This window comes from Salmo trutta, unplaced genomic scaffold (genome assembly GCF_901001165.1).
Source record: "Salmo trutta unplaced genomic scaffold, fSalTru1.1, whole genome shotgun sequence".
Lineage (NCBI taxonomy): Eukaryota > Metazoa > Chordata > Actinopteri > Salmoniformes > Salmonidae > Salmo > Salmo trutta.
In genome coordinates, this window is record NW_021823104.1 from 2,966,434 (window position 1) to 2,980,843 (window position 14,410).

At 40.4% G+C, this 14,410-nt stretch overlaps 1 protein-coding gene across 1 annotated transcript in view; it reads left to right on the forward strand.

Annotated features, from left to right (window-relative positions):
- The window catches only part of LOC115188882 (trinucleotide repeat-containing gene 18 protein), a 104,905-nt gene extending 90,963 nt beyond the window's left edge, over window positions 1–13,942 (forward strand). The window contains exons 24-29 of the mRNA XM_029747706.1: window positions 1,131–1,248; window positions 4,184–4,259; window positions 4,710–4,818; window positions 9,372–9,488; window positions 9,704–9,850; window positions 12,891–13,942. Of these exons, the coding sequence (XP_029603566.1) occupies window positions 1,131–1,248; window positions 4,184–4,259; window positions 4,710–4,818; window positions 9,372–9,488; window positions 9,704–9,850; window positions 12,891–13,942 (1,619 nt within the window). The remainder of the gene's footprint in view (window positions 1–1,130; window positions 1,249–4,183; window positions 4,260–4,709; window positions 4,819–9,371; window positions 9,489–9,703; window positions 9,851–12,890) is intronic.
- The last annotated feature ends 468 nt before the right edge of the window (window positions 13,943–14,410 follow it).

The window sequence follows — 14,410 nt, forward strand, 5'->3', positions numbered from 1 at the left end:
AGGCCAAAGAGTTCAATCTTGATTTTATCAGACCAGAGAATCTTGTTTCTCATGGTCTGAGTTCTTTAGGAGCCTTTTGGCAAACTCCAAGTGGGCTGTCATGTGCCTTTTACTGAGGAGTGGCTTCCGTCTGACCTTCTGTTTAGCCATAAAGGCCTGATTGGTGGAGTGCTACAGAGATGGTTGTCCTTCTGGAAGGTTCTCCCATCTCCACAGAGGAACTCTGGAGCTCTGTCAGTGACCATTGGGGTCTTGGTCACCTCCCTGACCAAGGCTCTTCTCCCCCAGATTGCTCAGTTTGGCCGGGCGGCCAGCTCTAGGAAGAATCTTGGTGGTTCCAAACTTCTTCCATTTCAGAATGATGGAGGCCACTGTGTTCTTGGGGACCTTCAATGCTACAGAAATGTTTTGGTACCCTTCCCCAGATCTGTCTCTCGACATCATCCTGTCTCGGAGCTCTACGGATAATTCCTTCGACCTCACGGCTTGGTTTTTGCTATGACATGCGCTATCAACTGTGGGACCTTATATAGACAGGTGTGTGCCTTTCCAAAATCATGTCCAATCAATTGAATTTACCACAGGTAGAGTCCAATCAAGTTGTAGAAACATCTCAAGGATGATAAACGGAAACAGGAAGAACCTGAGCTCAATTTCGAGACTCACAGCAAAGGGTCTGAATACTTATGGAAATAAGGTATTTTTTAAGCAAACATTTCTAAAAACCTGTTTTTTGCTTTGTCATTATGAGGTATTGTGATGTCATTATGGGGTATTGTGATGTCATTATGAGGTATTGTGATGTCATTATGAGGTATTGTGATGTCATTATGGGGTATTATGATGTCATTACGGGGTATTGTGATGTCATTATGACGGGTATTGTGATGTCATTATGACGGGTATTGTGATGTCATTATGACGGGTATTGTGTGTTGATTGATGTGGGAGGGGGAAAAACGATTTGATCAATTTTAGAATAAGGCTCTTTAACGTAACAAAACGTGGGAAAAAAAGGGGGAAGGAGTCTGAATACTTTCCGAATGCCCTGTGTTACTGTATATATATATATATATATATATTGATATATTGATTGATATATTGATTGGTTTATGAATATATCGATCCAGCTCCGGTCCAGTGTGTGTTAGATAAAGACTCTCTTCAGGACGGTCTCAGGGTTCTGATCCCCATGGATGATCAGCTGCTGTATGCCGGACACGTCAACACCGTACACTCCCCGGACATGTGAGTACACACACTACGTATCACACGGGGGGGGGGGCATTGATAGACACGATGTAAGTTACCTAATTTATGTCCCGATAACTGCCCTTGAATGCTTCTGTTGATCCTACAGCTATTGTATACAGTAATCCATGTGCCTGTGAACCCAGAGTTGATACTGTTAGCACTGAGGCGGTGTGTCCTAGTAGAAAGGCCAGTGTGTGCAGCTCATCCCGCACTAACATAAATAACATGAGCATGTCTACTTCTGCAGTGCTTCGCAGTGAAGCAATGAAAACAAGCAAGCATCCCAGAAAAGTGTTACAGATTACATTCATATTCTGACTATCTCTGAAACTCACTTTGATAATACATTTGATGATACAATGGTAGTAATATATCTAGTTATAACATCTTACAGGAAAAAGACAGAAATGACAAAGGTGGAGGTGTTGCCGTTTATGTTCAGAGTCACATTCCTGTAAAGATTAGAGAGGATCTCATGTTAAATACTGTTGAAGTAATATGGCTACAGGTTCATCTGCCTCACCTAAAGCCCATTCTGGTGGGAAGCTGCTATAGACCACCAAGTGTTAACAGTCAGTATCTGGATAATATGTGTGATTATGCTTGATAATATACAGTACCGGTCAAATGTTTTAGAACACCTACTCATTCAAGGGTTTTTCTTTATTTTTACTATTTTTCTACATTGTAGAATAATAGTGAAGACATCAAAACTATGAAATAACACAATATGGAATCATTTAGAGTAGGAAGAGTAGCTGCTGCCTTGGCAGGAACTAATGGGGATCCATAATAAACCCCAGGAAGAGTAGCTGCTGCCTTGGCAGGAACTAACGGGGATCCATAATAAACCCCAGGAAGAGTAGCTGCTGCCTTGACAGGAACTAACGGGGATCCATAATAAACCCCAGGAAGACTAGCTGCTGCCTTGGCAGGAACTAATGGGGATCCATAATAAACCCCAGGAAGAGTAGCTGCTGCCTTGGCAGGAACTAATGGGGATCCATAATAAACCCCAGGAAGAGTAGCTGCTGCCTTGACAGGAACTAACGGAGATCCATAATAAACCCCAGGAAGAGTAGCTGCTGCCTTGGCAGGAACTAACGGAGATCCATAATAAACCCCAGGAAGAGTAGCTGCTGTCTTGGCAGGAACTAATGGGGATCCATAATAAACCCCAGGAAGAGTAGCTGCTGCCTTGGCAGGAACTAATGGGGATCCATAATAAACCCCCAGGAAGAGTAGCTGCTGCCTTGGCAGGAACTAATGGGGATCCATAATAAACCCCAGGAAGAGTAGCTGCTGCCTTGGCAGGAACTAACGGGGATCCATAATAAACCCCAGGAAGACTAGCTGCTGCCTTGACAGGAACTAACGGGGATCCATAATAAACCCCAGGAAGACTAGCTGCTGCCTTGGCAGGAACTAATGGGGATCCATAATAAACCCCAGGAAGAGTAGCTGCTGCCTTGGCAGGAACTAATGGGGATCCATAATAAACCCCAGGAAGAGTAGCTGCTGCCTTGACAGGAACTAACGGAGATCCATAATAAACCCCAGGAAGAGTAGCTGCTGCCTTGGCAGGAACTAACGGAGATCCATAATAAACCCCAGGAAGAGTAGCTGCTGTCTTGGCAGGAACTAATGGGGATCCATAATAAACCCCAGGAAGAGTAGCTGCTGCCTTGGCAGGAACTAATGGGGATCCATAATAAACCCCAGGAAGAGTAGCTGCTGTCTTGGCAGGAACTAATGGGGATCCATAATAAACCCCAGGAAGAGTAGCTGCTGCCTTGGCAGGAACTAATGGGGATCCATAATAAACCCCAGGAAGAGTAGCCGCTGCCTTGGCAGGAACTAATGAGGATCCATAATAAACCCCAGGAAGAGTAGCTGCTGCCTTGACAGGAACTAACGGGGATCCATAATAAACCCCAGGAAGAGTAGCTGCTGGCTTGGCAGGAACTAATGGGGATCCATAATAAACCCCAGGAAGAGTAGCTGCTGCCTTGGCAGGAACTAACGGGGATCCATAATAAACCCCAGGAAGAGTAGCTGCTGCCTTGGCAGGAACTAACGGGGATCCATAATAAACCCCAGGAAGAGTAGCTGCTGCCTTGGCAGGAACTAACGGGGATCCATAATAAACCCCAGGAAGAGTAGCTGCTGCCTTGGCAGGAACTAATGGGGATCCATAATAAACCCAGGAAGAGTAGCTGCTGCCTTGGCAGGAACTAACGGGGATCCATAATAAACCCCAGGAAGAGTAGCTGCTGCCTTGGCAGGAACTAATGGGGATCCATAATAAATACAAATGCAAATACACTCCTAACCTCTGACCTCTGTTCTGTAGTTACAGCGTGGTGGTGGAGGGAGAGAGAGGAAACAGACCTCATATCTACTGTCTGGAACAACTCCTGTCCCCTAACCTCTGACCTCTGTTCTGTAGTTACAGCGTGGTGGTGGAGGGAGAGAGAGGAAACAGACCTCATATCTACTGTCTGGAGTAACTCCTGTCCCCTAACCTCTGACCTCTGTTCTGTAGTTACAGCGTGGTGGTGGAGGGAGAGAGAGGAAACAGACCTCATATCTACTGTCTGGAGTAACTCCTGTCCCCTAACCTCTGACCTCTGTTCTGTAGTTACAGTGTGGTGGTGGAGGGAGAGAGAGGAAACAGACCTCATATCTACTGTCTGGAACAACTCCTGTCCCCTAACCTCTGACCTCTGTTCTGTAGTTACAGCGTGGTGGTGGAGGGAGAGAGAGGAAACAGACCTCATATCTACTGTCTGGAGTAACTCCTGTCCCCTAACCTCTGACCTCTGTTCTGTAGTTACAGTGTGGTGGTGGAGGGAGAGAGAGGAAACAGACCTCATATCTACTGTCTGGAGTAACTCCTGTCCCCTAACCTCTGACCTCTGTTCTGTAGTTACAGTGTGGTGGTGGAGGGAGAGAGAGGAAACAGACCTCATATCTACTGTCTGGAACAACTCCTGCAGGAGGCTGTGAGTACATTCCATTACATCTGTGGATGTGTTTTATTCTAGATTGTGGATGTGATGCCCTTGTCACTGTGTTTTATTCTGTGTTTTATTCTGTGTTTTATTCTGTGTTTATTCTGTGTTTATTCTCTGTTTATTCTGTGTTTCATTCTGTATTTTATTCTGTCTTTATTCTGTGTTTTATTCTGTGTTTATTCTGTGTTTTATTCTGTCTTTATTCTGTGTTTTATTCTGTGTTTTATTCTGTGTTTATTCTGTGTTTATTCTCTGTTTATTCTGTGTTTCATTCTGTATTTTATTCTGTCTTTATTCTGTGTTTTATTCTGTGTTTATTCTGTGTTTTATTCTGTCTTTATTCTGTGTTTATTCTGTCTTTATTCTGTGTTTTATTCTGTGTTTATTCTGTGTTTTATTCTGTCTTTATTCTGTGTTTTATTCTGTGTTTTATTCTAGATTGTGGATGTGATGCCTCCATCAGCGTGGAATCTCCCTGAAGGCTGTCGTATTGCTGCATACTGGAGCCAACAGTACCGCTGTCTCTATCCTGGCACCGTCGTCAACGGTAACGCACAGTACCGCTGTCTCTACCCCGGCACCGTAGTCAACGGTAACGCACAGTACCACTGTCTCTACCCCGGCACCGTAGTCAACGGTAACGCACAGTATCCCGGCACCGTCGTCAACGGTAACGCACGGTACCGCTGTCTCTATCCCGGCACCGTAGTCAACGGTAACACACAGTACCGCTGTCTCTACCCCCGCCACCGTAGTCAACGTTAACGCACAGTACCGCTGTCTCTATCCCCGCACCGTAGTCAACGGTAACGCACAGTACCACTGTCTCTACCCCCGGCACCGTAGTCAACGGTAACGCACGGTACCGCTGTCTCTAACCCCGGCACCGTAGTCAACGGTAACGCACAGTACCGCTGTCTCTATCCCCGCACCGTAGTCAACGGTAACGCACAGTACCGCTGTCTCTACCCCGGCACCGTAGTCAACGGTAACGCACAGTACCACTGTCTCTACCCCGGCACCGTAGTCAACGGTAACGCACAGTACCGCTGTCTCTATCCCCGCACCGTAGTCAACGGTAACGCACAGTACCGCTGTCTCTACCCCGGCACCGTAGTCAACGGTAACGCACAGTACCCCTGTCTCTACCCCGGCACCGTAGTCAACGGTAACGCACAGTACCACTGTCTCTACCCCGGCACCGTAGTCAACGGTAACGCACGGTACCGCTGTCTCTACCCCGGCACCGTAGTCAACGGTAACGCACAGTACCACTGTCTCTATCCCGCCACCGTAGTCAACGGTAACGCACAGTACCGCTGTCTCTACCCCGCCAGGGTTTAGCCGGCGTAATAGCTGGCTTTTGGAGAATAAAATTGGAGAAGACAGCATCCCATTTGAGAAATACTGTTTTATAGTCTCATCACCAGTCAATATATAAATACTGTTTTATAGTCTCATCAATATATAAATACTGTTTTATAGTCTCATCAATATATAAATACTGTTTTATAGTCTCATCAATATATAAATACTGTTTTATAGTCTCATCAATATATAAATACTGTTTTATAGTCTCATCACCAGTCAATATATAAATACTGTTTTATAGTCTCATCAATATATAAATACTGTTTTATAGTCTCATCAATATATAAATACTGTTTGATAGTCTCACCACCAGTCAATATATAAATACTGTTTTATAGTCTCATCAATATATAAATACTGTTTTATAGTCTCATCACCAGTAAATATATAAATACTGTTTTATAGTCTCATCAATATATAAATACTGTTTTATAGTCTCATCAATATATAAATACTGTTTTATAGTCTCATCAATATATAAATACTGTTTTATAGTCTCATCAATATATAAATACTGTTTTATAGTCTCATCAATATATAAATACTGTTTTATAGTCTCATCAATATATAAATACTGTTTTATAGTCTCATCAATATAAATACTGTTTATAGTCTCATCAATAATAAATACTGTTTTATAGTCTCATCAATATATAATACTGTTTTATAGTCTCATCAATATAAATACTGTTTTAGTCTCATCAATATAAATACTGTTTTATAGTCTCATCAATATATAAATACTGTTTTATAGTCTCATCAATATATAAATACTGTTTTATAGTCTCATCAATATATAAATACTGTTTATAGTCTCATCAATATATAAATACTGTTTATACTCTCATCAATATATAAATACTGTTTTATAGTCTCATCAATATTAAATACTGTTTTATAGTCTCACCACCAGTCAATATATAAATACTGTTTTATAGTCTCATCAATATAAATACTGTTTTATAGTCTCATCAATATATAAATACTGTTTTATAGTCTCATCACCAGTCAATATATAAATACTGTTTTATAGTCTCATCAATATATAAATACTGTTTTATATTCTCATCAATATATAAATACTGTTTTATAGTCTCATCACCAGTCAATATATAAATACTGTTTTATAGTCTCATCAATATATAAATACTGTTTTATAGTCTCATCACCAGTCAATATATAAATACTGTTTTATAGTCTCATCAATATATAAATACTGTTTTATAGTCTCATCAATATATAAATACTGTTTTATAGTCTCATCCAATATATAATACTGTTTTATAGTCTCATCACCAGTCAAATATATAAATACTGTTTTATAGTCTCATCAATATATAAATACTGTTTTATAGTCTCATCACCATCATATTAAATACTGTTTTATAGTCTCATCAATATATAAATACTGTTTTAATAGTCTCATCAATATATAAATACTGTTTATAGTCTCACCACCAGTCAATATATAAATACTGTTTTAAGTCTCATCAATATATAAATTACTGTTTTATAGTCTCATCAATAATATATACTGTTTTATAGTCTCATCAATATATAATACTGTTTTATAGTCTCATCATATATAAATACTGTTTTTATAGTCTCATCAATATATAAATAACTGTTTTTAGTCTCATCAATATATAATACTGTTTTATAGTCTCATCAATATATAAATACTGTTTATAGTCTCACCACCAGTCATATATAAATACTGTTTTATAGTCTCATCAATATATAAATACTGTTTTATAGTCTCATCAATATATAAATACTGTTTTATAGTCTCATCAATATATAACACTGTTTTAGAGTCTCATCAGCCATTCAATATATAAAATACTGTTTTATAGTCGCATCAATATATAAATACTGTTTATAGTCTCATCAATATATAAATACTGTTTTATAGTCTCTCATATATAATAACTGTTTTATAGTCTCATCAATATATAATACTGTTTATAGTCTCATCAATATATAAATACTGTTTTATAGTCTCAAATCAATATATAAATACTGTTTTATAGTCTCATCAATATATAAATACTGTTTTAGTAGTCTCATCACCAGTCATATACAATACTGTTTTAATAGTCTCATCAATATATAAATAACTGTTTTTATAGTCTCATCACCATCATATAAAATACTGTTTTATAGTCTCACCAATATATAAATACTGTTTTATAGTCTCATCAATATATAAATACTGTTTTATAGTCTCACCACCAGTCAATATATAAATACTGTTTTATAGTCTCATCAATATATAAATACTGCTTTATAGTCTCATCAATATATAAATACTGTTTTATAGTCTCATCAATATATAAATACTGTTTTATAGTCTCATCAATATATAAATACTGTTTTATAGTCTCACCACCAGTCAATATATAAATACTGTTTTATAGTCTCATCAATATATAAATACTGTTTTATAGTCTCATCAATATATAAATACTGTTTTATAGTCCTCATCAATATATAAATACTGTTTTATAGTCTCATCAATATATAAATACTGTTTATAGTCTCATCAATATATAAATACTGTTTTATAGTCTCACCACCAGTCAATATATAAATACTGTTTTATAGTCTCATCAATATATAAATATTGTTTTATAGTCTCATCACCAGTCAATATATAAATACTGTTTTATAGTCTCATCAATATATACATACTGTTTTATAGTCTCATCAATATATAAATACTGTTTAATAGTCTCATCAATATATAAATACTGTTTTATAGTCTCACCACCAGTCAATATATAAATACTGTTTTATAGTCTCATCAATATATAAATACTGTTTTATAGTCTCATCAATATATAAATACTGTTTTATAGTCTCATCAATATATAAATACTGTTTTATAGTCTCATCACCAGTCAATATATAAATACTGTTTTATAGTCTCATCAATATATAAATACTGTTTTATAGTCTCATCAATATATAAATACTGTTTTATAGTCTCATCAATATATAAATACTGTTTTATAGTCTCATCATATATAAATACTGTTTTATAGTCTCATCAATATATAAATACTGTTTTATAGTCTCATCAATATATAAATACTGTTTTATAGTCTCATCACCAGTCAATATATAAATACTGTTTTATAGTCTCATCATATATAAATACTGTTTTATAGTCTCATCAATATATAAATACTGTTTTTATTAGTCGCATCAATATATAAATACTGTTTTAGTCTCATCATATTACTGTTTTATAGTCTCATCACCAGTCAATATATAAATACTGTTTTATAGTCTCATCAATATATAAATACTGTTTTATAGTCTCATCAATATATAAATACTGTTTTATAGTCTCATCACCAGTCAATATATAAATACTGTTTTATAGTCTCATCAATATATAAATACTGTTTTATAGTCTCATCAATATATAAATACTGTTTTATAGTCTCATCAATATATAAATACTGTTTATAGTCTCATCAATATATAAATACTGTTTTATAGTCTCATCAATATATAAATACTGTTTTTTAGTCTCATCAATATATAAATACTGTTTTATAGTCTCATCAATATATAAATACTGTTTTATAGTCTCATCAATATATAAATACTGTTTTATAGTCTCATCAATATATAAATACTGTTTTATAGTCTCACCACCTAGTCATTTCAATCTAGGTGACCTGTTCCTTTAAACCCCACCCCTTCCTGTCTGTACAGGAAGTTCAGACGGTGATGACAGTGATGACCTCATCACGGTGGAGTTCGATGACGGGGACACGGGTCGCATCCCCCTGTCCCACATCAGACTGCTGCCCCCTGACTACAAGATACAGTGTAAGGACACACACACGGACACACACGGACGGACGGACACACACACACACACGGGCGGACGGACACACACACACGGACACACACGGACGGACGGACACACACTCACACACGGACACACACACGGACACAGATACACACACTCTCTGTTGTCTCCTTTCCCAGTCGTGTTGTTCAGTGTGTCTGATGGTTTTGATGTTAAACCTGCCCCCCTGTAGGTGCTGAGCCCTCCCCCGCGCTGCTAGTGGCCAGCTGCTCCAGGAGGCGTGTCAGGAAGTGCAGCAAGGACACCAGTGAGACGAGGCCTAAAGCAGGGGACTCCGCCCCCAAGGGCAGAGGGAGACCGGCCAAGAAACCCAAACCTGGTGAGCCAATCAGAGACCTCGATGCTATTTTGAACAGCGCTGAGACTTTATTCCTGTTATTCCTGTTAGATCTGTTATTCCCGTTAGATCTGTTATTCCTGTTAGGTCTGTTATTCCTGTTAGGTCTGTTATTCCTGTTAGATCTGTTATTCCTGTTAGGTCTGTTATTCCTGTTAGGTCTGTTATTCCTGTTAGGTCTGTTATTCCTGTTAGGTCTGTTATTCCCGTTAGGTCTGTTATTCCTGTTAGGTCTGTTATTCCTGTTAGGTCTGTTAGGTCTGTTATTCCTGTTAGGTCTGTTATTCCTGTTAGGTCTGTTATTCCCGTTAGGTCTGTTATTCCTGTTAGGTCTGTTATTCCTGTTAGGTCTGTTATTCCTGTTAGGTCTGTTATTCCCGTTAGATCTGTTATTCCTGTTAGGTCTGTTATTCCTGTTAGGTCTGTTATTCCTGTTAGATCTGTTATTCCTGTTAGGTCTGTTATTCCTGTTAGGTCTGTTATTCCTGTTAGATCTGTTATTCCTGTTAGGTCTGTTATTCCTGTTAGGTCTGTTATTCCCGTTAGGTCTGTTATTCCTGTTAGGTCTGTTATTCCTGTTAGGTCTGTTAGGTCTGTTATTCCTGTTAAATCTGTTATTCCCATGAGGTCTGTTATTCCTGTTAGGTCTGTGAATTCTGTTATTCCTGTTAGGTCTGTTATTCCTGTTAGGTCTGATATTCCTGTTAGATCTGTTATTCCTGTTAGGTCTGTTATTCCTGTTAGGTCTGTTATTCCTGTTAGGTCTGTTATTCCTGTTAGGTCTGTTAGGTCTGTTATTCCTGTTAGGTCTGTTATTCCTGTTAGGTCTGTTATTCCCGTTAGGTCTGTTATTCCTGTTAGGTCTGTTATTCCTGTTAGGTCTGTTATTCCTGTTAGGTCTGTTATTCCTGTTAGGTCTGTTATTCCCGTTAGGTCTGTTATTCCTGTTAGGTCTGTTATTCCTGTTAGGTCTGTTATTCCTGTTAGGTCTGTTATTCCCGTTAGATCTGTTATTCCTGTTAGGGTCTGTTATTCCTGTTAGGTCAGGGGTCTGGTTATTCCTGTTAGGTCTGTTATTCCTGTTAGGTCTGTTATTCCTGTTAGATCTGTTATTCCTGTTAGGTCTGTTATTCCTGTTAGGTCTGTTATTCCTGTTAGATCTGTTATTCCTGTTAGGTCTGTTATTCCTGTTAGGTCTGTTATTCCCGTTAGGTCTGTTATTCCTGTTAGGTCTGTTATTCCTGTTAGGTCTGTTAGGTCTGTTATTCCTGTTAAATCTGTTATTCCCATGAGGTCTGTTATTCCTGTTAGGTCTGTGAATTCTGTTATTCCTGTTAGGTCTGTTATTCCTGTTAGGTCTGATATTCCTGTTAGATCTGTTATTCCTGTTAGGTCTGTTATTCCTGTTAGGTCTGTTATTCCTGTTAGGTCTGTTATTCCTGTTAGGTCTGTGAATTCTGTTATTCCTGTTAGGTCTGTGAATTCTGTTATTCCTGTTAGGTCTATTAATTAAACCTCTTACATCTAGGCGTTCCGCTAGCGGAACCCCTAGCCAACAGCCAATGGGATCGCATGGCGCGAAATACAAAAACCAAAAAAATCCAATCATTTCGATTTTTCAAACATACTACTATTTTACACCATTTGAAAGATAAACCTCTCCTGAATCCAACCACGTTGTCCGATTTCAAAAAGGCTTTACAGTGAAAGCAAAACATTAGATTATGTTAGGAGAGTACATAGACCAAAATAACCACACAGCCATTTTCCAAGCTAGCATATCATGTCACAAAAACCCAAAACACAGCTAAATGAAGCACTGACCTTTGATGATCTTCATCAGATGACAACCCTAGGACATTATGTTATACAATACATGTATGTTTTGTTCAATCACGTTCATATTTATATCCAAAAACAGCTTTATACATTAGCATGTGACGTTCAGAAAATGTATTCCCACCAAAAACTTCTGGTGAATTTACAAAAATACTCATCATAAACGTTGACAAAATAGATAACAATTATTTTAAGAATTATAGATACAGAACTCCTTTATGCAATCGCTGTGTCAGATTTTAAAATAGCTTTTCCCGCGAAAGCACATTTTTCAATATTCTGAGTACATCGCCATCACGGCTAGCTATTCAGACACTCGCCAAGTTCGGGGCAAACTAAACTCAGAATTAGTATTATAAATATTCTCTTAACCTTTGCTGATCTTCGTCAGAATGCACTCCCAGGACTGCTACTTCCACAAAAAATGTTGTTTTTGTTCGAAATAATCCATAGTTATGTCCAAATATCTCTGTTTTGTTCGTGCGTTCAGGTCACTATCCAAAGGGTAACGCGCGAGCGCATTTCGAGACACAAAAAGTGAAAATGTTCCATAACCGTACTTAGAAGCATGTCAAACGCTGTTTAAAATCAATTTTTATGGTATTTTTAACGTAAAATTGCGATAATATTCCAACCGGACAATAGTGTATTAATTCAAGGAGGAAAATAAAAAACATCGTGCTCGCGGGAACACGCATATCCAATCTCTTTGTCCTCAGGCAGACCACTCAGTAACTGAGCTCCTATACTCTGCCCAGAGACAGGAGAAGGCTCAATCCACTTTCTGAAGGCTTTAGACAGCCAATGGAAGCCTTAGAAAGTGCAACGTAACAGCACAGATACTGTAGTTTTGAAAGGGACTAGAAAGAAGAACTACATTTCTCAGATCCTACACTTCCTGGTTGAATTTTTTTCAGGTTTTTGACTGCCATATGAGTTCTGTTAAACTCACAGACACCATTCAAACAGTTTTAGAAACTTCAGAGTGTTTTCTTTCTAAATCTACTAATAATATGCATATTCTAGTTTCTGGGCAAGAGTAGTAACCAGTTTAAATCGGGTACGTTTTTTCATCCTGCCATGAAAATACTGCCCCCTATCCATATCAGGTTAACCTATTAAGTTCCAAGTTCTGTAAACTCAGGTCTGTCATTTGTTAACTCCTGCCTTTCCTTCCCTCTAGAGCCCCCAGTGATCCCAGACCCCCTGGAGAAGATGTCCCCTCCGGGACCCAGCCAGGCTCAGCTCCCCACCAGACCAGCCCAAGACAGGCCTTCCTCCTCCCAGAGACCTGCTCAGGAAAAACCCCTGTCTTCCCCCAGGCCTCCCGGCCGACCTTCCAAGCCCACCAGCACCCCCAGCCTGCCTGCCTCCCCACGCAGCCAGAACACCAGGAGACCCAGCTCAGCTCAGGCCTCTCCCAAGCCCCCCTCTCTCTACCACCCAGCCCCTTACGGGAAGGTACTAAGGGTGGACCTGTACAGCCAACCCAACCTCACCTCTTGTAACGTCAGTACCCAACCTAACCCTAAACCCAACCTTAAGTCTAAACTCTCCCCTTCACTACTTAAACCCAACCCTACTTCCCCTACCATCAGACCAAACCCTCTTCTACCTAACCCTAAAACTAACCTTACCTCGGTACCAAAATCCAAACCTAGACCTAACTCTACAGCAGAACTTCCCAGACCTGGGTCTAAAGCTAACTTTAATCCTGATCACAACAAACCCAGAACCGCTCCCAAAGCAATCTCCAGACCCAAACAGAACCATAACAAACCCCCCAGACCCACCCTGGATCCTTCTACCAGGCCCAGAACCATCCCCGGGCCTAGCTCTAGTATCTCCAAACCCAGAACCAGCCCTGGGCCCAGCTCTTGTATCTCCAAACCCAGAACCAGCCCTGGGCCCAGCTCAAGTACCTCCAAACCCAGAACCAGCCCTGGGCCCAGCTCTAGTACCTCCAAACCCAGAACCAGCCCTGGGCCCAGCTCTTGTATCTCCAAACCCAGAACCAGCCCTGGGCCCAGCTCTAGTACCTCCAAACCCAGAACCAGCTCAGACCGCTCTGCTGCCAGACCCAGAACCAGTCCCGGGCCCAGCTCTAGTACCTCTAAACCCAGAACCAGCTCAGACCACTCTGCTGCCAGACCCAGACCTGACCCTAGCACCTTTATTCCTGGTATCTCCAGACCCAGGCATGTCCGGGGGAGGGCGGTTGGGACAGGGGCGTAAGGCCCTCCCAGAGGAACCCTTAGTAAGCTGGACCACGAGGGGCGTGACCTCACCCAAACCAGAAGACCAAGGCTCTGATGCTGCTAGGAGGGAGGGCTTACGGCAAGAACACACACCCCTTGTCGCGGCCGCAGCCATCCAGAAACCCGTCGAGGTAAAAAGGAGGGCTCCGGAGAGCGAAGCTGGGCCGCTGGGGAGAGAACCCGCCTACAGAACGCCTTCTCTGGGCAGAGAGAGAGACCGAGGTGGAGGGGGGGACAGAGAACCAAAGAGAGAGGAGAGCACAAAACAAGGGGAAGAGAAGAGAGGGGAGGAGAGGGAGAAGAGAGGGGAGGAGAGGGAGAAGAGAGGGAGGAGAGGGAGAAGAGAGGGGAGGAAGAGAGGGAGAGGAGAGGGAGAAGAGAGGGGAGGCAGGATGAAGAGAGCGGGAGAAGAGAGGGGAGGAAGAGGGAGGGAGAGAGAGGGGGA